At 42.9% G+C, this 23770-nt stretch overlaps 1 protein-coding gene and 2 long non-coding RNA genes across 3 annotated transcripts; all 3 read right to left on the bottom strand.

The window, feature by feature from the left end:
- Window positions 1-542: 542 nt before the first annotated feature.
- LOC149525821 (uncharacterized) lies at window positions 543-3761 on the bottom strand. Its single transcript, XR_016348873.1, has 3 exons — window positions 3625-3761; window positions 2053-2176; window positions 543-654 (listed from the first exon to the last, which is right to left on the bottom strand). It is a non-coding gene; the product is annotated as an uncharacterized LOC149525821 (long non-coding RNA).
- A 5409-nt stretch (window positions 3762-9170) lies between these two features.
- On the bottom strand, window positions 9171-15697 carry LOC149525820 (maestro heat-like repeat-containing protein family member 2B). Its single transcript, XM_089777753.1, has 5 exons — window positions 15545-15697; window positions 14946-15044; window positions 13292-13443; window positions 12214-12357; window positions 9171-9176 (listed from the first exon to the last, which is right to left on the bottom strand). Exons 1-5 carry the CDS (start codon window positions 15630-15632, stop codon window positions 9171-9173), a joined length of 489 nt encoding a protein of 162 aa, XP_089633879.1. The 5' UTR covers window positions 15633-15697.
- Window positions 15698-20017: 4320 nt separating this feature from the next.
- Window positions 20018-23091, bottom strand: LOC149525819 (uncharacterized). The gene is made up of 2 exons (XR_016348872.1): window positions 22987-23091; window positions 20018-20160 (listed from the first exon to the last, which is right to left on the bottom strand). It is a non-coding gene; the product is annotated as an uncharacterized LOC149525819 (long non-coding RNA).
- Window positions 23092-23770: the final 679 nt, after the last annotated feature.

Below are 23770 nucleotides of genomic sequence, written 5' to 3'. Positions count from 1 at the left end.
GAACAAAGCCGGTCCCAAAACAGACCCCTGTGGAACCCCACTTGTTATGCCTTTCCAGCAGGATTGTGAACCATTAATAACTACTCTCTGAGTATGGTTATCCAGCCAGTTATGCACCCACCTTATAGTAGCCCCATCTAAGTTGTATTTACCTAGTTTATTGATAAGAATATCATGCGAGACTGTATCAAATGCCTTACTAAAGTCTAGGTATACCACATCCACCGCTTCTCCCTTATCCACAAGACTCGTTATCCTATCAAAGAAAACTATCAGATTGGTTTGACATGATTTGTTCTTTACAAATCCAGGCTGGCTGTTCCCTATCACCTTGCCACTTTCCAAGTGTTTACAGACGATTTCCTTAATTACTTGCTCCATTATCTTCCCAGGCACAGAAGTTAAACTAACTGGTCTGTAGTTTCCTGGGTTGTTCTTATTTCCCTTTTTATAGATGGGCACTATATTTGCCCTTTTCCAGTCCTCTGGACAAGGGAAAATGAATGGTGCACAGCCACTAGGACAGTCACCTAGTGTTTGTTACCTTAGCCATTTTGGAAGATGCTTGAAACAGAGCCTCAGGGTCTGGAGTTGTTAGTGCCTCACGGAGACAACTCAGCTCCTCCTCTGCTGACCCCAGGTTAGTGCACTGACCTAGGATAGAGAAAAGGAGAAAAAGTATGGCAACATTTAATAAAACTGAACCTCTGATCCATAGATAATCATACAGGAGGATCTATGGGGTATGTTATTACCAGCTGTGTGTGAAATTTTGGCCCCACTAAAGCCAATGACGAAATTCTTATTGACTTTAACGGAGTCAGAATTTTACCGTCAGGCTATGTCTAGACTACATCCCTTTTTCGGAAAAGGGATGTAAATTAGACGTATCGCAATTACTAATGAAGCGGGGATTTAAATCTCCCCTGCTTCATTAGCATAAAAATGGCTGCAGCTTTTTTCGGCACGGAGCTTTGCCGGAGAAAAGCGCCAGTCTAGATGCTGATCTTGCGGAAAATTAAGCCTTTTCCGAAAGATCCCTTATCCCTCCGAAAAAGGGATGTAGTCTAGACGTAGCCCCTATGTCTGAAAGCTAACAGTAACGGCATGTGATTCATTGTGATTCATACAGGATTAAACAGGCACTGTATTCTGTGTGGAGCATCTTTCTCTGTATATCTGGTTTCAGTAGCCACTCTGCTCTCAGTATTTAAATCTAATCTCATAGTCAAGCACAACTCATGTAGATTGATCTGAGGTTCTGATTTGGAGGAGAATCCCTCCACTGAACTCTCATTGTAAAAGAGATGGGGCTGACCAAAAGCTTAGGTAGGAAACCCAGGATCTTCGCTCACTTCTAAATCATGAACTGTCTCTTTAAGGGAAAGCTGTCCTGCTCTGTCATCTCCCTCTCCCCACCCCACTCTGCAGAGCGGGGGCATATGGGCATATGGCGGGGGAGAGAGTGTGTGTGAGACAATGTGTGTGTGTGTGTGTGTGAGAGAGAGAGAGAGAGAGAGAGAGAGGGACATGCTGGCTGCCAGAGAAATCTTAGAAACAGTGCCTCTTTAGATAGGCACTCCGTTACTCACCATACTTCAGACTGGAGCAGCACTATTGTATGTGTCCCTCTCCCCAAACTCTGCTCTGCAGAGATGATGACAGGGGCAAAGGGGTCACCCTGACTTCTGCACGTCTCCCTGCTCACCTCCCCTCCACACACCACTAGCAGCAGATAGGATGGAGCAAGGTCGGAGAGGGGCAGCTGAACACATGCTGCTGGCATGCTTGCTAATCAGCTGAGCGCTCCAGACAGAAATTCTGGGGAGAAGGGCAGATCTGGCCTGTGTGCTGTATTTTGTCCACCCTCTAATATTTGCAGATTATTTATTATTTGTGCAGTTCTCTTCCAGCAATGTACTTACAAGGCCCCAATCGTTCTGTTATATAAGTGTCGCTAACAAGACAGAAAGAATTACAGATGGAAAAAATGGTCATTACAACAATGAAAGAAAGTGAAGAGTTACTTACACCTGCTCATGGTCTCCTCACCTTGTATATTGAGAAGACAGTTGATACAGTCAACCACCCTCTGACGCGATGTCGTAACTGAAGCACAGGTATATGGTGCTAACAGCCCAATCAGAGATCCAATGTGATGAAAAGTTTCCTGAGGCTAATTTTAAAAGAATGAAGAATGAAAGTTCTCCGGCTATTATTTGCCTTCCTTATTGTGAACTCCATTACTGTACCTGGGTACGGCACATTGGAAAACATAATCCTTGTTGTACATGCAAATTGATGGGGTCTAAATTAGCTGTAGCACTCAAGAAAAATCTCAGAGTCATTGTGGATAGTCCTCTAAAAACATCTGTTCAACATGCAGCTGCAGTTAAAAATGCTAATGGTATGTTAGGAACCACTAGGAAAAGGGATGAATAATAATATGATAAATATCATCATGCCACTGTTTCAAATCCATGGTACACCCACACCTTGAATATTGCAAGCAATTGTAGTCCTCCAACTTAAATAAAGTTAGGTTATAATTGGAAAAAGTTCAGAGAAAAGCAACAAAAATGATATGGGATATGGGACAAGTCATACAAGGAGAAGTTAAAAGGACTGGGACCATTCATCTTAGAAAAGAGATGCTTACAGGTGGGTATGATAGAGCCATATAAGATGATCAGAGATGCATGATATGGGTGTCCCTATATCTCTGACTGCCTGGGGCTGGGACTGGACAACAGGGGAGAGATCACTCAACAATTGCCTTGTTCTGTTTGTTCCCTCTGATGCATATAACATCCACCACTGTCAGAAGACAGGCTACATGAACCATTTGTCTGGGGGATCCAGAATGGCCATTCATGTTTTATGTTCTTATCTGATTAAATAGAAATAGAAATTCAACTTTAACAGCGATAGAAATGTAGCTGTGTTAGTCTGGGGTAGCTGAAGCAAATGCAGGACAATGTAGCACTTTAAAGACTAACAAGATTTATTTATTTTTATTTTTTTTTAAGATGGTTTATTAGATGATGAGATTTCGTGGGCCAGACCCACTTCCTCAGATCAGGAAGTGGGTCTGGCCCACGAAAGCTCATCATCTAATAAACCATCTTGTTAGTCTTTAAAGTGCTACATTGTCCTGCATTTTGCTTCAACTTTAACAGCCTGAGAGTATAGGAATGCATCTATGACACTGACACAGGCAACCTATGTGTGACCACAATAACTTAACAAGCGGCACTGCAATTGTATCAAGAGTCTATTTATAAAAAAGATGTGCTTCCTTATACAAGAGCATTTCACTGAAAGATTGTGTTGTCAGAATTTTCACTGACTTGCCCGAGGTCTAAGGAATGTAGGTCGCACTGTCAGATGTAAATATCCAGAATCAGATTCTGGTCTCTGTTCCACTTGTGTAAATCCAAAATAATGCCACTGAAGTCAGGGGCATTACCCTGGCTTTACACGAATATCACTGATCAGATTCTAGCTCTAATCCTTCAGTCCAGCTGCATCCTTGAGCATCCAAAGCTCCCACTGAAGTCAAGGGGAACAATCAGCATGCCAGAATGGCAGAACTGAGTCCTAAGTGTTAAGAACTCTCCTTACCAGATTTCTGGTGGACACATCGAGCTCTCTGAATACATAGGCGACCATATCCCCTGCTGCACAATTCTCCACACTTCCTGAACTGAGCAGCTTCAGGACAAAATGGAGAGCTGCCATCCTCACCTGCAAGGGTAGAGATTATGCACGAGTTATTATTATCTCTTCTGCATGCAATATGAGACAGGATATGAGAGTCCTTTTGCTTTTGCTTTTATCTCTTTGGAATAGTGGCTGAAGTACAAATGATTAACACATCTGTTATGTAAATTCCTTGCAACACTGGCTACAGAAGTACCATGCAAATGCCAGTTTTCACTTTCAGGTGACACTGTAATTCGGAAAAAGGCAGCATTTTCTCCTATAAATGTAAACAAACTTGTTTGTCTTAGTGTCTGGCTGAACAAGAAGTAGGTCTGAATGGACTTGTAGACTCTAAAGTTTTACATTGTTTCGTTACGGTTAACAAAAAATATCTACATTTGTAAGTTGCATTTTCACGCTAAAGAGATTGCTCTACATCACTTGTATGAGATGAATTGAAAAATATTATTTCTTTTGTCATTTTTACAATGCAAATGTTTGTTATAAAAATAATATAAAGTGCATAGTACACACTTGTCATTGTGTTGTAATTGAAATCAATATATTTGAAAATGTAAAAAACCACAAAAATATTTAATAAATTTCCATTTTTAATCGCATTAATTTTTAGTTAACTGTGATTAATTGAAACCCTATTAATAATCTCAGCCTAAAAATGTGTCTCATTGCCAGACTCTCCACTGAGTGAAATACTTCCCAGATATTAACAGCAATACCACTATTCCACACACAATCTTACCTTAGCACTCTGATCACTGAGAGCAGATTGCACTGCCTTCACAATCAGAAACTTTCTAACTCTTGTCTCGGGCACTGAAAGATAAGGAGAAGTGTGCAATATAGTATATCTTTGTTCCAAACACTCATGCTCCACATTAGAATGTGTCCTGTGCCCTATTTAAGAGTGCTACCAAGCTTCACTCATATACAGAATCAGCGGGGAAAATATAGGACCAGACTCTGATCTCAGTTACACCAGTCTAAGTCTGAAGTATTTCCACTTCTGTAAATAGCACCATCATACTATCCTGATGGAAATATTGTAAGAGAGTTAGACAAATGGAGGTCAGTGAAGTTAGTCTGTGTTTACCACCAGTATAGCAGAATTCGGAATCTATTCTAGAGTGTCTAATACTTATTCAGTCAGGAGTACTATTTTGTTTTTATCTCATTATTATTAACATGCATCCGCCACAAGATTACATTTGTATTTGTACCTTGAAAATATTTTAGGCTACATTCAGCACTTAATTAACCCTGTTGATTTCTGCGTGACCACATGGGAGTAACTTAGAGCAGCACTGGGTCCCTTTAGTGAATTTCCAACCCTCTGGTGAGCATGCATCTAAAAGGGTGTCACAAGGAGAAGGGAGAAAAATTGTTCTCTTTGGCCTCTGATGATAGGACAAGAAACAATGGGCTTAAATTGCAGCAAGGGAGGTTTAGGTTGGACATTAGGAAAAACGTCCCAACTGTTAGGTTGGTTAAACACTGTGAAAAATTGCCCAGGGAAGTTTTGGAATCTCCACCACTGGAAATACTTAAGAGCAGATTGGATAGACACCTATCAGGGGTGATCTAGACAGTGCTTGGTCCTGCCATGAGGGCAGGGGACTGGACTTGATAACCTCTCAAGGTCCCTTCCAGTTCTAATAATCTATGACTATATGACTCTATGTGTTGCAGCAGGGGCAGATGACCGTTTTGCGGGGCCCCGAGCAGCATAATTCCGCGGGGCCCCCCCTTTGCCACGGCGCATGCACAGTGACGCCATGCTCATGCACGGTGGCACCACGGCGCGTGCGCGGGGCTTTTTGAAGCGCGGGACCCGGGGCGGCCACCCCGCTCGCCCTGCCCTATATCCGCCCTTGTGTTACAGATCCTCTGTGCCCCGTTTGCAGAGATCATGAGTATGTTATAGCCCTACCATGCCTGCAAAGCCTTGGTTCTTTAGATCAACCTATAGCAGCTCATGCTTTTAGCTCTGGATGTCCCCAACTCAACCCCCAGCACGATGGCGATGATCGCAGCAGTCACAGTTACTCCTGTGTTACTTACAGTCAGCACCAATAATAGCTGTGAGCAGATTCAGGGATGCCACACGAACAGTCTCATTCTCAATCTTCAGCTGCGAGTGCAGATATGCTATGAGGTCATCAGGAGAAGAACGGGCTGCAAAGGAAGAAATCACATCCTCACTAACAACTGAAAGCTCATTCTTACCACACCTACAAAAGAAGGAAGTTACAAGGAAACGACTGTGTAATTTGGAGTCTCTTCCCCTACCTAGCAGTAGGATACAATAGCACAGCTCCATTTGATTTTCCATGATGAGCTGCTGAGTTGGAGAACAGATCTGTGGGAAGAAGAGAAGTGATCAAAGGAAAACTAATCAGAACAAGCAACTGAAAAGAAGATGCTCAATTAATTTCTAAGCACTCACTTCCTACCTTTCCAAATAGAGCTCTGAACCCAAAATAAATGGTACTGACTGCACAACAAGAATCAGAAACAATGACCGATACACTGGATAACAGAAGTTCCTGCTTTCAAAGTGTTTTTAGCAGCAGAGCTAATTGAATCAAGACTTGACCCTTGGTAACTGGTTCAAATGGTTAATTATTCCACCATAAAAATGTAGGCCTTATTTGCAGTCTGAATTTGTCCAGCTTCATTTTCTAGTTATTGGCTCACGTTATGCCTTTCTCTGCTAGATTATTACATATGTTTCCCCACATAGATATTATAGACTGCAATTAAGTCACCCTGTCACAGGATAGGTCCTCCCCATTTGGATGGGATCAGTTTTTACTATATAACTCTAACTCCCTCTAAGAACTGGCTTATGCTAAAATTGCTTTACAAACTGAGCTGGATTTTAGCTAATAAAATGAGACCACTATCTGCTTATTCTTAAGCCAGCAGAAACCAATAAGGCATGAGAAGGTCTCCGGGCTCTTCACTAGCATTCAAAAGATGTTTATTCTTAATATGCTTCAGATCTGCTGTGCTTAAGCTCAAGTGATACAAGAACAAGTTCCCCTCACCTGGTCGTGCAGAGCACTGCAGATGGCTTGAAATTTCCCTTCAGGTAGAAGGATCTTATATTCACCAGAAACTTCCAAGAGCTGCCTCAGACTCTACAACAGAGGGTGAAAGTTAGAAGGTGGGCATACAAAGGAGCAATATGCAATGACTGAAGCAGGTTCATGGAATTCATAGATTCCAAGGCCAAAAGGGATGATTGTCATCAACTAGTCAGGCCTTCTGTATGACACAGGCCTTAGAAATTGCCAAACTAATTCCTAAAGCAGAACTTTCAGAAAAAAATCCCATCTTGATTTTAAAATGATCACCTTGACTCTTGGTAAATGGTTTGAATGGCTAATATCCCACCACTGAAAAGGTAGACCTTATTTCCCATCTGAATGGATCCTGTTTCAGTTTGTAGCCACTGGATCATGTCATGCCTTTCTCTGCTAGGTCATTACATAGATTTCCCCATGCAGATATTATAGACTGTAAGTAAGTCACCTGTCGCAGGGTAGGTCCACCCTGTTTGGATGGTATCAGGTTGTGGAGGAGTTAAAGAACTAAGGCAGCCCAAGTGACCTAGTCTCCCCAACCACCATAGCAGGCCTGGTTCTTAGAGCAGCATTGCCTAATAGTCAGGGTCAGTGCAGCAGCCCTTTAATGAGGCTCTTCAGCTCAATGACCCAAGCCCTTCTAGGTACGACCGTGCAACCTAGTGCTCAACCACCCAGTGTTGCCTAGTGGCCAGCCCTTCTCCACCAGGCTCTACCTACTCCACAGGGTCCCAGCCCAGGGCCTTGTCTTGCAGCTCAATGGGGTTTCTTCCAAAACATGCAGAGTCAAAGCCTAATACCTCAACTCAATAATGCTTAGTTCACATAGATTACTTCCCACCATTCTTCTGCAGCAGGTCATCTCAGTAACTCCGTGGTCTCTCCTCCATCTGTGGCATTGGATGGTTGTGGGGGGGTCAACTGGAACCACAGGCTGGCTGGTTTCTGCATCCTAGGGCACTGGCAGTCCCTCCACAAAAGCCTGCAAAGCACCTCTGCTCCCTTCAGCTGTCAGCCTAGACAGAACTGAGCTGCTCCCTTTTATATCCTGGTTCCAGTTGGAGTATTCCCAGCAAGTATGAAGGGGCATAGCCCACAGATCATGATTAGCCCCCGCTGAACCATGCATGGTGGGTATCCTCTGTCACAAACACTCCCCCTTAAGAGGGTGTCCATTGGTGGACCTTCCTCTTCATCGTCTCCTTCCACTTGGGAGAAGTCTGTGTTTGCATGAGCCTTCCCTGGCCCAGTGTAACATACAGAAGTCATAGGGCTGGAGCGGGAAGTACTACCTCATGATTCAGGCACTGGTGTCCTTCATGTTATTAATCCATCTGAGGGGTGCATGGTTGGTGACCAGTTGAAAGGGCTTCCCCAGTACAGAATATCCCAGGGTATGTCTACACTACAGCGCTAATTCGAACTAACTTAGTTCGAATTAGTTCATTCGAACTAAGCTAATTCGAACTAATGCATCCAGACTAAAAAAACTAGTTCGAATTAGCGTTTTGCTAATTCGAACTAGCATGTCCACATTAAGTGGACCCTGAACTGGCCGGTTAAGGATGGCCGGAAGCAGTGCCGGCAGAGCATCAGATGAGGACTTAGAGCGTGGAGCTGCTGCCTCAGGCTAGCCGAGGGCTGTGCTTAAAGGGACCCGACCCTCACCCCGGACAGACAGTTCTCAGGGGTGCCTCTCTTGCAAAGCAGTCCTGACTTGGAGTGCTCTGAGTGCCCACACTGGGCACATCACAGCACTCGGCCATCAGACCGGCTGTACTTGCCGCAGGCTGCCATCTGGGGAGAGGGAGCAATTGGGGGGCTGCAGGAGAGCTTCCACCCCCAGAAGCCCGCAGAGCCAGCCCAGTCCTCCCCATCGGGGGCTCGTACCCCATTCCTCCCTCACCTCCTTCCACTTACCCTTCCCTAGCTCCCCTTCCTGATGTAGAAAATAAAGAAAACGTGTGGTCAAAAATAGAATCTGTCCTTATTGAACAAAACTGGGGGAGACTGGGAAAAGGAGGTGGGAGAGGGGAAGAGAGAGGGTGGGAGAGGGGAGGGCAACTACAATGATCAGAGGTTTGGAACAGGTCCCATATAAAGAGAGGCTAAAGAGACTGGGACTTCTCAGCTTAGAAAAGAGGAGACTGAGGGGGGATAGGATAGAAGTCCATAAAAGCATGAGTGGGGTGGAGAGGGTGCATTAAGAAAAGTTCTCCATTAGTCCCCATAATAGAAGGACTAGAGGACACCAAAGGAAAAGAATGGGTAGCAGGCTTCAAACTAGTAACAGAAAGTTGTTCTTCACAAAGCAAAGATTCAACCTGTGGAACTCCTTGCTGCAGGAGGTTGCGACGGCTAGCACTAGAACAGAGTTTAAAGAGAAGTGAGATAAAGTGATGGAGGTTGGGTCCATGGAGTGCTATTAGCCAGGGGGTAGGAGTGGTGTCCCTGCCCAAAGTTTGTGGAAGGCTGGAGAGGGATGGCACGAGACAAATGGCTTGATCACTGTCTTCGGTCCATCCCCTCCAGGGTCCCTAGGGTTGGCCACTGTCGGCAGACAGGCTACTGGGCTAGATGGACCTTTGGTATGACCCAATACGCCCATTGTAAGCTCAGGGCTCAGGGTTGGGGGTCTCAGTGGACCACCTTCATTTTCATGCACACCTGCTCCTGAGTGGCCAGGCTGGCAGCTCTCCTGCCCTAGACGGCCACTTTTCTGTGCCTAGTGCGGAGGTCGTGGACGAGGTCCATGATGTCTGCACTAAACCAGGCGGGTGCGGTCCTGGGCAGGCTCCCGAGAGCCGCCAGCCTGTTCCCGGGAAGAGGGGGATGGCTGGGTGGCAGCGGGTGGCTGGCTTGAGCCGTGCCAGGTGCAGGGTCTGCTAGCTGGGTGCTGGCCAGCCTGTGCCCCTTTAAGAGGTCCGGGGCCGGAAGGGGGGCAGACGAGTTTCCCTGGTGTTGGCCAGTGTGGCCACCAGGGAAAGCTGGGGAGGGCTAGCCTCCCACTAATTTGAATTAAGGGGCTACACACCCCTTAATTCGAACCAGTAAGTTCGAACTAGGCTTAGTCCTCGTTCAATGAGGTTTACCTAGTTCGAACTAAGCACACTGCTAGTTCGAATTAAGTTCGCACTAGCGGAGCGCTAGTGTAGCACCTATCAAAGTTAATTCGAACTAACGTCCGTTAGTTCGAATTAACTTTGTAGTGTAGACATACCCCCAGGGTGTAGATCACCCACTTGATGGCCAGGGCCTCCCTTGCTATAGTAGGGCGGCAGGTCTCTCAGGAGAACAGCTTGCAGCTGAGATAAAGGATCTGGTGCTCCTTCCCACCTATTTCTTGAGATAGTACCACTCCTGGTCCTACCTCCGAGACCTCCATTTGAAGGATAGAAGGCTTTGTGAAGTTGGATGGGATAGGACCAGCTCTTGGTTCAGCTGTTTTCACAGGGCCTGGAAGGCTTCCTCACAGTCTTCTGATTACTGGACTTTCTGTGATTGGGTGTTCTTCATCAGGTCCAATAATAGGGTGCCCAGTGTGATGAAGTTGAGTAGTAAGCAGCCACTGTGTCTGAAGTATTGTGGCACCTGTTTCTTTGTCATGGAGGTGGGGCAGTCACACAAGCCTTAGACCTTATTTATCAAGGAGCTATAGTTTTCCCCTTCCTACTGTGTTCACTAAGATGGCACTTGGCTGGATTCACAGTGAGTCCTGCATCTATTGGGGCTTACAATACCTTGCTAAGATGTCAGAGGTGTTTCCCCCAGCTGGTGCTGTGGATGACAATATTCTTAATGCACACGGCTGTATATTGCATATATGTTTGCAATATTTGGTTCATGAGCTGCTGAAAAGTGGCTGAGGCTCAGTGCAGCCCAAATGGCATCCTGCTGAATTGCTATAAGCCAAGCAGGGTGTGGAAGGCACTCTTCTCACAGGAAGCCGGTATCAGGGGTATCTACCAATATCTGTTGGTCAGTTCTAGTGTGGAAATGAACTTTGCATTTCCCACTATATTCCTCCTTGAGATTTCCCCATGTATGCATCCCAGTATCACTTCAGCTTTTTTGGCCACAGCATCGCATTTGTAGGTCATGTTCAGCTGAGTATTCACCAAGTTTCCCAAAATATTTTTCAGAGTTACTGTTTCTCAGGAAGCATCCCTCAACATGTATGTATCACCTACATTGTTTTGTTCCTAGATGCATCTATTTACATTCAGCAATATTTAAATGCACATTTATTGTTAGCACCCAGTTTACCAAATGATCTATATCACTCTGAATCAGTGAGTTGTCCTTTCCATTATTTACCACTCCCCAATTTTTATTTCATCTGCCAATTTTATCAATGATGATTTTATGTTCTCTTCCAGGCTATTGATAATGAGATGACAGTCTAACTCCTTCCTGTACCTACACACTTTTCTTCTTTGCTGCTTGAAGCTTCCAGGATATCTCTGATGAAATCTACATATTTTACTACATTTAGGCTCTTGTGTAGTCCTCTGATACTTTTAGTCAAGTCCATGAGACATTGATTCCCTCAAAGTCATGGGCATTCCAATCCCAAAAGCAACCACATATTCTGGACCAGAAAGCCAACATAGATTGGGAGTAAACCATGGAGGAAGTGGGGAGGGGGGAAGGGCAGCAGGGTTGTGGCCCTGGATTTGCTGCTTGGCTTGTACTGAGCCAGCTCACATAGACTGAGCATGCTCAATCATACTACTGAAGCCAACTGCCCTCACTCCATCCTCTCACTATCAGCAGACAAGAGTTACCTTGGTCATGTGATACTGAGGGTAGATGAAATAAGAGAGACAAGGTGGGTGAAATAATATCTTTAATTATATTATCTCACCCACCTTGTCTCTCTAATATCCTTGAACCAACACAGCTACAACAGCCCTGTACACAACGGTAGATGAACTAGACAGTGATTTTATATCTATCTAGTTATATAATCTAAAGCAATGCACTTCAGGCCTTCTTAGTATTAATTTTCAGCTACTGGCAGTTTATTTAATACTGCCCAGAGACAACACACAGCAGCCCCTGCTCTGAGGAGTTTATTTATAATCTAAAAGAGAGACACAGAGTTGATAGGATGTACCAGTAAATCACAAGGAGGGAGTATCTTATGGGGGGGGGGGCGGGGAGGGAACAGGTGTTTTGTTTCTTACCTCCTTATCATCTCCAGAAACAGAAGATACTTTTCATGAGAGGCTTTTACCTACAAAACTTGTCACCTGGGTCACCATGTCTATAAAATCAAGACTTGTGTGTTTATCTATTATCTAACAAGTCACTATGTAGACCAGGAAACGCCACTGGTAGCAGCTAGTGCAGTTCACCTATGCGCACACATTGATAGTTATTTTAATAAGTATCTCACCTTGGTGACATGAAAAACATTAACATCCTCTTTATATTGCTCAAGGAGCCATGGGATCTGTTCGAACACCTTATCTTGATGCTCTTCTTTATGCAGGAGGAGGCTCATCATAGTACCAAGGGCTTTGATAATGGCCTGCTTGCCCTACATAGAGACACAGAATTTATGTTCCTACAAATTCATTCAATATCATGCAATGGGCCCATCTTTTCTACTTCTGACGAGTGCAATTTCCCTTTTCCACTGTTGAAACAGCCCTATCTCAATATTTCCTGGTAAAGAGTTAAGACTCATGGGCTTCGTCTACACTGGCATGATTTTCCGAAAATGCTTTTAACGGAAAAGTTTTCCGTTAAAAGCATTTTCGGAAAAGCACGTCTAGATTGGCAGGATGCTTTTCCGCAAAAGCACTTTTTGCGGAAAAGCGTCCGTGGCCAATCTAGACACGCTTTTCCGCAAAAAAGCCCCAATTGCCATTTTCGCGATCGGGGCTTTTTTTGCAGAAAACACTACTGTGCTGTCTACACTGGCCCTTTTGCGCAAAAGTCTTTCGGAAAAGGACTTTTGCCTGAACGGGAGCAGCATAGTATTTCCGGAAAAGCATTGACGATCTTACATGAGATCGTCAGTGCTTTTCCGGAAATTCAAGCAGCCAGTGTAGACAGCTGGCAAGTTTTTCCAGTCTAGACACAGCTATGGTGTTGGTTTCAGAATTATATTCTACTGCACCTCACAACTTTCCCAAGTGGGATATTTCCCCAGATTAGTATGCACACTAAAACAACTCATTCCTGCTGTAACTCTACTGGAACTGAATAGACATCTGCCAGGAATGAATTTAGCCCATTCTCCTATATTCATCTGCATGTCAGGTGACAAAACTGGAATCTATGTACACTATGTACAGACAGAATTTCCATGAGATTGTGACATTATAATCTTTTTTAAATGTTTTACATCATACTCCCTTCTATCCCAAAGAACCTGCCATTGAACTCCATCATCACAAAGAGTGCCATACACAGAGAATTTAACAATACAATTTCTCATCAAGGTTTAGAAAGCCTACAATTCTCACCTCCAAATCTTCACATGTGGTCCATTTGCTTGTCACATGACGATAGAGGGGAAGAATTTCATCACAGAATTGAGATTTACCCATTTTGGGAAATGGCCACCTTTCCCAGTTACTAAAATATACATTTACTGCCCTTGACCATTTTTCCAGAACTGCATGGAAGGAAAAAAGACAGGCAATATGAAAAGGATGCAATAGTAATAAGGATACGTTGTTTTATCAGTGAAGACACCCAGGCTTGTAGTTTATTACAATTCCATGCCCAATTCAGGAACAGCTGATGAAATCCAATAACAGTTTTGAATTATTTCTCTTCCCTCCTTTCCGTTTCTTGTTTCTCAAAAGGCTTTCTTCTCTTTTGTCTCTCTCCATCTCTTTTTAATTCCCATCATTTGAAAACATATTTTTTTCTCCCTTGTTACCTCTTAATTAGAGCTGATTGTAAAGGTAGTTTAAATTAAATTAAAAGTGTTTACTCTTGTTTTTTTCAAAATTTCAAATGACAAAGATCATTCACATGTTTCAAAAATCAACAAATTTCAGCCACCTTTTTAGCTGCACAAAAACACTGAACACATCCTGATTAAAACTGTCATTGACATTTTTTCAGTTTAATATTCCATCAACTTGGAAGAAAATATGAAAAATGTAATAAAAAAACAAAATATTTTGACCAGCTGTTTTCTGAATGATTCATGTCCTCTGCAGTTATTGCTTATTTAGCCCTAAAACTGTATGATTTCCTGTTGGGTTACAGTTTGTCTGAAAGATGTTCAGTGCCCCTAACTCCTATTAGCTATACTGAGATTTGACAGCATTTTGCCCTAAAATTAGATGCACCCGCTGCCCTTGAAAGGAAAATTAAGGCTCAATCCTATGTTCTATGAAGCTGATGGCAAAATTCCCATTTATCTCAAAGGTGCAGGATTAATCCCTTAGGCCTGATCTACACTAAAGGGGAAAGTTGACTTAAGGTACGCAACTCCAGCTATGTTAATTATGTAGCTGGAGTTGACGTATCTTAAATCGTGTTTTCAGACTGTCCACACAGTGGAAGGTTGACAGGAGTGTTATTCCTCATGAGAAGCAGGCCTACCGGTGCCAACGGGAGCACCCACTCAGTTCGAATTAGTGGGTCTTCACTAGACCTGCTAATTTGGACCCTGGTGATCAACTGCAGCAGCATTGATCTTCTGCATAGTGTAGACGTGGCCTTACTTGAGCATCAACTAAAAAGCAAAGGAAGAGAGAAGTGGAGAAGACCAGAGGACAGAGAAAGAGGGTGAAAGGAGATGATAATTAAGAAACTAAAGAGGAGGAATGGGTGGAGGGGTGGAAAACGGGAAATTTTTGAATGTAATTCAGTCTGTTGCCTGCACATTCTCCCCCAGGAGTTTCCTGGCACATGGGCAGCATCAGCTTTTGTTTATTTTTAAAATATCCACAAGTCATAAAGGGCCTGAACTTACAAATGCTCAGCCCCTCCAGCAAAGTAAGGAGCACTCTCAACTCCACTGAGTGCCACAGGAGCATGAGGACTCAGCCCCTGGTACAATCCAGTTCAGAGCCTGTTTGTAAACGATCAGTCACTTAACTCTGTACCAAGGCCCCTAAATATCCATTTTGGACATCTACAATAAGTGCTGGCACTTACCAACACAAAATGGTTGCATCAGCCTGCTCTCGCCGACTAACATCCGCATGGAGCTCATGCCGTACAGGGGCATTCCCACAAAAGGAATGCACTTGAGTGCTGAAAAGAAGGACCAGAAGAAAAGGAAGACAGACAATTGACTGTTATCTGCCTTTTTACTATCGCATTTAGAAACACCGCTGGGTCGGATGCTATGGGCTCCTAGGTCATTTTGTGCTGCGTACACAAATGATAAGGCAGAAGTAAAAAATCAGTGGGGGATTTACCCTGAGGAGGAGCATTCTCCACCAATGTGCAGCTGTGCCAGATGCCCAATCCTCTCCCAGAGTAGGAGAGAGAGCACTGGGGAGGGATGAGAAATGGAATGGAGAAGAGCTCCACTAGACCTGATTTTCCTCAATCCTGTCCTTTAAGAACTTCAAATGGGGCATAAGAGCTTGCCCCTTGGTGTGGATAGCTCATGGTCTAGCAACTGGAACCAGCCACAGCAGTTCATCTCATGCCCCCCAAATAGCACTCTGTGTAGCTGTACAGAGCGTGAACCTCTGTCCTTAAATGGAAGACAATAACTTTGAAACAAAAGATGGAAGTTGACATACGATAGGCTGATGATAGGTTGTCCAGCGTAATCAAAGTGAACACGTCAGACAGCTTCAGTGGATTCAGATGAGATTGAAGCTCATACATCACCTCACTGAAATAGCAGCGTGCCAGAGCCACTAATGTGTTGCTCGCTGCCACTTTTAGTTCATTTGTTGCTTCCTTAAAAAATACAAAAAGAGAGAGACTGAAGTGATTAAAGCCAACTACACCAGCCAATGCTGCTCAAATGAATCAAGTTCTTATTTCTGTTTTCCACCCAACTTTCTGAGAACAGAATCATGAGTCATAAATTATCATTGAATCGTTTGGCTAAACACTTGTCAGCCTTTCAGTTGTTTGCAAGCTGCTTAGACTATTCGCTATTAGCTATTTGTGGTGGATGATTGGCTATCATAGTGACATGATATTTTTCCCTCAGAGGAGGTGGGCAGCTTCAAGATATTCAGAGAATTTTCCTGAATAAACTATCCCCTAAATCCAAATACTGCTTCTTTTGAAAACAGCTCAGATTCTGTTTAAAGGTTTCATCCTGCTGCTTAACACCATAGTATCAGAGCACCTTCCACACAAAATCAGTATCAATAATGAAATCCCTAGTAGACTTCACAAAATACTTGCTTGTTAAGAAACGGTAGGCCTCTCTGCATCTGATATATGTCACAATATCCTGACCTTACAAAGCACTTAAGCACATGTGTAACTTGAACAAGATGAAACTAGTCACATGCTGCTTAGGACCTGGGATTTCTGGAGGACGGTGTGGGGATCTGTGGGCCCCTAGCAGTCATTAATCCTGGAGTTTCAGTATATAGTTTACAAAAAATGTTTTAATTAGTTTAAGCTTTCATTCCTGTCATTAGCATATAGGGAAAACTAACTTACCTGAGTATCAGAGGGGTAGCCGTGTTAGTCTGAATCTGCAAAAGCAGTGAAGTGGGTCTTTGACCACAAAAGCTTATGCTCCAACACTTCCGTTAATCTAACTTACCTGAGTCTCTCTCATGTGGTTTGAGGCAAGTGTTATTATTTTGCTCATTAGCCTTCTCTCTAGGACCTGGGCATCCTGCTGTAATACTTCCTCCAGGATACAGTAAATGTCTACTCTGTTTTTCTGGGGACAAAACATAAAAGAACAATTGGGGAAAATGTTTCCTTGATGACAATATAGTAATGCTATAAGCTAATATAGTAACGCAATATAGTAACACTTACGCTAATAAGCTTCTGCCCAAAAGAGTTTACAATCTAAACATGAAACAACTAGCCCAGGCTAAAAGAGCAGATCAATAGCCAGGAAAATAATTCAGGTCTTCTGATTCACTATCTGGAGTCCTCTCCACTAGACCACACTGATTCCACAGCCTGCATACTCACTCAAGTAACCCCTAGTCTTCATTTGTATAAAACTTGCTATGCCCTCCACAATCACCCCAGCTAGCAGCATTTCAGAAGAAGCTGAGCAATTTACAAATTTTTTAATCTGAATAAGGGCCCTGCACTGCCCCCTTATCTAATTTCTTTTATTATTATTATTGTTGTTGTTGTTGTTGTTGTTATTATTATTATTATTGTTATTGTTGTTCTTGTTATTATTAGCATCATGCCTTTTTTTATCCACTCCAGACAGAATTTGTAAATACAATTATAAGATACCCAACTCCTGCAGTAAATCTTCTGCAGCTTTTAGGGAAAATTAGCTCAGGAGTTACCTCTACATTGCCAGTAGCACACTTGAAGGTCTCTTTTATGGGGTCCATCAAAGTTCAAATTCACAGATGATACTAAATATGGAGGAGTTGAAGGTATGAGTTGTGACAGAGAAATAATAAAGAGGGGCACAGAGAAATTAGAAACCTGAGCAGAACAAGACTGATTTCAGAGAACTGCAAACTAGCGCACCTAGAGAGGGGGTCAATATAACTGACATAATGAGAGGGAGAAAAGTGGGAAACAACAAGTGACCTGGAGTGACAGTGAAAAAAAAAGTCAGCCATCTGGGTTGGGTTTGTTACATACAGGAATCCTGTCATAAAGCAGGAAGACAACAGTTTCTCATTGTTCATCTGAGGTGTGAGTGCTTCTGGCTTATTTCACTTTTTTGGCACCACATTCCCCAGAAAAGATCAACAGCTTGGAAGTAATTCAGGAGAAAATTTTAAAAAGTGCAGGGAGGCCAGCAGAACTGACTTTTAAATAGAGACCTGCAACCTCTATGGGATCTGACCTCATGCATCAGGGTGAGGTTGGGTGGGTGTAGGGGAGCCTGCCTTGACAATAAATGGCCACGTCTCCCTTTAACACGTGCGGATCTCTAACAAGCAAAACCCAGGCCTGTCTCAAGTCTGGTGCACATAAGCATGCAGGCAAGGTCATGGGAGAAGCTGTGAGAGGAAGGAATGTTTTGCATAACAATGCAGATGAAGCATGGTACCTGAGACTATGTCAAGAACACATGGCAAGCAATCTTGTACAGGTACTTCTGTTTCTGATAACCACAAATTACAGATGCAGCCATACAACTGTCAACTATGCACATAGCAGCAACATCCTGAGTGACAGGATGTACTCCAGATAGGGTATTGGGCATGTTACATATCCTACACAATACGTAATCAATTGGTAAATATTATTAGAACAACCAAGTCTCGCTTTGCTATCAAATGGGCTTAGTAAGAACAATCAGTGGGAGGGAATGAGCAGGATTGACCCACAGGTACTGCTCGATGTAACTAGAAGTAAATAGGCCCTTCACACCGGTGAGCCAGTGCATGGTGTTCCAATGCATGGGAAGAAAAGGAACCCTGACCTCCTGCCTGCTACTGTAGGTAGCATACGGGTGAAGTGTAAGTGAACTAGTCTTTATTATTGTATTCTAGTAGCTCTTTTATTAATTGCTTTTGCATTGCTTTGCACTATATTATTGCTTTAGAATGTATGGCATTTAAGGTTTCAATTGTGTAGTAATTGTTTTTAAGGCTTGTAAAACTTAAACAACTGTAATAACTGCTTAAAGCTTGCAATAAATAAGAAAGTGGTTAAGTATCCCTGGAGTGTCCTGGTTTCTCTTGGATCTAAAATAAATCATATCACATCACAGTGGGAAAACAACTGGACTCCCCTGGGCTCAGATCAGATCAGGTCAGCTCTCCTCCACAGAGTCAGCACAACCATGACTGCCTACTCCAGCCAGCCACCACCTCCTTGCTGCATAGCATGCACTGTGGAGTGAGGATGCTTAGGAGTCAGTGTTTCTTACCCTGCAGCACGTACATTGCACAGCAGGGGGCAGTATCAGAGACATAAAATTTAGACTTTAACATCAGGAAAAATGCCCCAGCTATAAGACATCTATCAGGTTATTACATAGTCTTCATTGGAAAGTGGTGGAAACCCAGTCACTAGGAGCTTTTAAAATTGGTTTGGCCCCAAAAAATGAAAAAGGCACTGCTGGGAAATTGGATGATCCAACAAGCCTTTCACATCTGTCTCCTGTGAGTCTATAACTCTGAATTCAGGCAGCTGAAGGTGTGAACTGCCTGCTAAGGTCATAAAGCACTTTGGAATGTTCAAAGCCAATGGTTGGCTACACATTCCAGTGGTTGTGCTTTTAAAGGATGCTGCTGCAAACTGCTATTATTACTGCTCTAGTGGGGAGAGGCTCTGCCTCTTTCCATTCATTTTTAAATGTAAGGAGGATTTTTAATTGAAAATCATAATTGATAACTTATGAATACAAGAGCCCCACACTATTCAAGCGAGCCAGAAATGAACTGCTTGTCTTGGCTTCCTGGTACTTGAAACTAAAATGCCTTCTGTGTTGACCCTTAATAGAGAAATGGACTTTGCTGGATGCGAGTATTAATAAAAGAAAAAGGGGTTTGGATTATTTAAGAACCCTTCAAAGCTATTGCCCAATCATATGTCATTATAATTAAGAAGTGTTGTCTTGGGTTTAGAGCAGAGAGTCAGTTCACATGGGTTTTATTCACCATTCTTCTACTAACTCACTATGTGGTGTTGAGCAAGTTATTTAATTCCCCATGACACAGCCCATCAGTAAATGGGGATGTTTATCACTCTCTCAAAGGTGCTGTAAAACCAAATTCATGAGTAAGTAGGTAAGTGCTTTGAGGTTTTTGGATGAAGATGCTAAAGGAGGACAAAATAAAGGAGGACAAAATACTGCTATAAGAGATTATAGATAACCCTACAGTGCACTTTTATAATATACAGCCCATGTACTCCAGTGTGTACAAAAGGACAGTGCTCCTCTGAGTGTCTCTTTATTATATCATCCTGATCTGTAACAGAATTTTGCATGATGAGTTTTGCATGAAGACAGAAGGGTAAATACTGATTACACTGAAGGTGGGCTGAGCCAAGTTCTGTATTGAATTACTTCCATGAAGTCAAACAGAATTTGGAGTGGAAACATGGAAAACAGATGTGATTTGATGAAACTGCCCTACCTCATCCTGCTGAAGTTTTTCTAGCAGAACAGTCACAACGACAGCCAGTTTGGTCTCAGCTATCTTGACAATCTGAAGGACAATAGAGGCCTTATCTTGATCGTCCATATGGTCCAGGAGTAAAACAACCTCGCTGTAAACAGCTGAAATTAAAGGAAAGGATTCTGCTGGTTATCATTGATGTTGGGATTCAGTGCTTGTGTCTTTAATTCACTATCTAGTAAAGACTCTGTAGGAGACCAGACATGGTGATAAGTGGACCTGGGAATCATGCAAATCCTTTTCTTTCCTCATGGTGACCATGTCTGTTTGCAGAGCTATTGTGGGGGGACGGATTATAATAAGGAAAAGCTGCTCCTTTTAAATAAGATCCCCACATAAAATAATCTTTTCCACCTTTACTATTAATTTAGGCATTTTGATAGCACACAGAATAATTTATAGCCAAGATTTTTAAAACTGGGTGCCTAAACTAAAACTCCTAAATCCATATTAACACGCCTACATCCTGATTCAGCAACTTAATCACATGCCTAACTCTATGCCAACAAATAAATCTAAAGTTAAACACGTGCATGCTGAAGTGTTTTGCTTAGTCAGGGTGTCATTTCCAAAAGTGCTGAGCACCCAGAATTACCTATGGATGGTGCAAAGAACTTCTAGGGGTTCAGTATCTCTTGAAAATCAAGCCACTTTTTAAAGACCCCACTGTATGAATTTAGAAGTCAAACTTTATGCACTCTGTTTTGAAAAAAGGCTTCAGTTTTATTTTATGGTAATTTAAATACTTGCAGAGAAGACACATGGACTAGGTATTTGTCCAGTTGCCTCTAGAGACCCTAAAAGATTTTCCCCCAATGCACAACATAAGAACATAAGAACGGCCGTACTGGGTCAGACCAAAGGTCCATCTAGCCCAGTATCCTGTCTGCCGACAGTGGCCAGCACCAGGTGCCCCAGAGAGGGTGGACCGAAGACAATGATCAAGCGATTTATCTCCTGCCATCCCTCTCCAGCCTCTGACAAACACAGGCCAAGGACACCATTTTATCCCCTGGCTAATAGCCTTTTATGGACCTAACCTCCATGAAATTATCTAGCTAGGTGTTTTCCATGGGTAGGGTGATTGCCCCATACCTTTATGTGAAGCCTCAGAGATTAAGTCTTGGTAAGTCTTGCTCACATAGTCAGGATCAGTGTTACCTGTAAACTGAGCACTTAGGTGGCAGACATGTGTTTCTAATGGTTGTACACATCCGTACATGCCTCAATGCACATAAAATGTATTCTACACGTAGAATTGGAGAGAACATTGGTCAGGATGCAATTGATCTCCAGATTTGAGGGTGGGGAGGAATTTTCCCTGGGTCAGACTAGCAGGGATTATTGTTTGGGAGGTTGGGAATTTGTCTTCTTCGGGAGTATGGGGCACTGATCAACCACCAGGATCATCAGGGCATTTCTGACCTAATCATTTCTCTACCATTGCAAAGGCCTCAGGCATTGGTAGCATTTCAGTTTCTCCTATCCTCTGTCTGCAGCACACAGCATCTTAGTCTCCTAGGCCTTGGGCACATCTACACAGCAGGAAGTCGGGGAAAGAGCACTCTTCCTCCTACTTCCCTTACTCCCCATAAAATGCGGGTTATAGGAGTCGGAGAAGGAAGTCCTCCAGCTTGACATTATTTGACATTATGTTGAAATAATGGCTTGCTGTGTAGATGCGGACTATGTTATTTTGCAATAACATCAGTTATTCCAAATTAACACTGCTGTGTTGACATACCCTTCAAGAGTGACAATTTTTAGTCCAAGACAAGTTTTGGTTTCAGCATAGGGTTGCTAGGTGAAACGTAATGGTTTGTGACATACAGAAGATTAAAGTACATGATCTAATGACCTACCAGCCTTAAACTCTATGAAACTGTGAAATAGTTGATGTATTAATAAAATCAGGATTTTATCTCCCATGTGTCTCTCAGCAGAAATTCTCCTGGAGACTTAATATTTAACAAGAAATCTGAAATGCCATATTTATCTGTCTCCATTGTAACAGCATTCCAAGGCATGGAGGAGGAATTGGTCAGAATTTACCCTTCCCATGAAAGATTGCTCAAGATTAGGCGATTACCCATCCTTACCCTTCGATTCCAACACCCAGATGCAGATGGAATCAGAACTGTAACTTACATTGCCCATACAGTTGCAATAGTAATGGTGAAGGATTAAGAGTACTAGTGTTGCTAAGAAACGCTTTGTTATCCTCCATTTAATATGCTAGCTATCCACTTAATATCTTAAGTAGACAGCAGGTACATCTAGACTGCAGAGTTTTTCCAGGATACCAGAGATATCCCAGAAAAGCTCTGCCACGTCCAAGGAATGCGTCTGCTTTTCCAAAAAAATATTGGAAAAGCAGACATGTTTTTTCAGCATCTCAGTAAACCTCGTTCTACGAGGAAGAAGGGATGTTCTGAAAGAGGCTTTTTTTCTGACATTTGGCCCAGTGTAGACGGGCCAACTGTCAGAAAAGCCTCTTTCAAAAGAAAAGTGATAGAACTTTGTAGTCTAGACACAGTCAGCTAGAAGAGAAGTCCTTCTGTGTTTTCTCTTCTAATTTCTCCCATCTCTGATGCTTTGCACCACTAGATTTTGGCTCCAAGGATGCAGAAGTCATAAAATAAGGACCCATATTAAACATAAAACAACTGGAGAAAGGAAAGAAGACCTTCCCCATAACATCCAATAGTGACACAGGTTGTCAGGAAAGTTTCCAGGTTCAGAGGCTGTAGGCCAGTCCTTCAACTCAAGTCAATTAAAAGGGAAGTCAGTAGAGGCTCACTGGATTTACAGCAGCTAATGATCTGGTCATATAAATGGAGAATATTACACGTTTCTATGAACCCATGCTCTTGAATGTGTATGTGTGGATACAGGTTGGATATAAAAAATACAATAGTGACCCTTACCTCTATCAATTACCTCCTGTTCACTCACAAATGTATTCATGGTTTAGTCTTTCCTCAACACCTTCTCTCAATCCTTTCTCCAACTAGCTCCAGTACTGAGAGATAGATGGCCTCTCAGTCTGTCAACCAGAACTTCCAGTTAAACTTACACAAGCACTATTGTGACATCCTTGTGACCAAAGCAAATTCCATAAACTGTTGATGACCAGGTAGGCACACAGGGACTCTGTCACTTTGCTGGAGAGAACTATGGTTAAGATGACCTGTCACCTGTCTATGACTTTTACTAAAAATTGCCCTAAATAAATTTTAGGTGCTGGGGAAAGGCAGCGCTCCAGCAGACTCCACTGCTCTGAGAGCAGGCTAGGGTGCCACTACTACTTCCACTCCAGGTGGGGGAACTGCCCAGGGTACCCTGACTGCTCTCCAACCAATGCTCCAGCACAGCATCTGGCCCCAGGGATGCCCTGAGATGTACCACGCCAACTACTGTGGAAATCACAAAGGTCCCAGAAAGTCACAGAATCCATGATTTCTGTGACAGAAATGTAGCCGTGTTAGTCTCGTGTAGCTGAAACAAAAAACAGGACTATGTAGAACTTTAAAGACTAACAAGATGGTTTATTAGGTGATGAGCTTTCGTGGGCCAGACCCACTTCCTCAGATCAAATAGTGGAAGAAAATTGGCACAACCATATATACCAAAGGATACAATAAAAAAAATGAACACATGAAATTTGATTTGTCCTTTTCATATGTGTTCATTTTTTTGATTGATATGGTT

The sequence above is a fragment of the Pelodiscus sinensis genome, chromosome 1 (genome assembly GCF_052426305.1).
Source record: "Pelodiscus sinensis isolate ZL-2025 chromosome 1, ASM5242630v1, whole genome shotgun sequence".
Taxonomy (NCBI): domain Eukaryota; kingdom Metazoa; phylum Chordata; order Testudines; family Trionychidae; genus Pelodiscus; species Pelodiscus sinensis.
The sequence above is the reverse complement of the archived record's forward strand: the minus strand, read 5'-3'. Positions and strand labels throughout refer to the sequence as shown.

What these genes read in the sequence shown, in the direction of transcription:
- LOC149525820 (XM_089777753.1), bottom strand. Translation starts at nt 15,632, where the DNA reads ATGTATGAGCTTCAATCTCATCTGAATCCACTGAAGCTGTCTGACGTG. An exon ending in CAACCTATCATCAGCCTATC is followed by an intron (nt 15,045 to 15,544) that starts GTATGTCAACTT and finishes CCTTCTTTTCAG; the next exon opens with CACTCAAGTGCATTCCTTTT. An exon ending in CCACATGTGAAGATTTGGAG is followed by an intron (nt 12,358 to 13,291) that starts GTGAGAATTGTA and finishes GTCTCTATGTAG; the next exon opens with GGCAAGCAGGCCATTATCAA.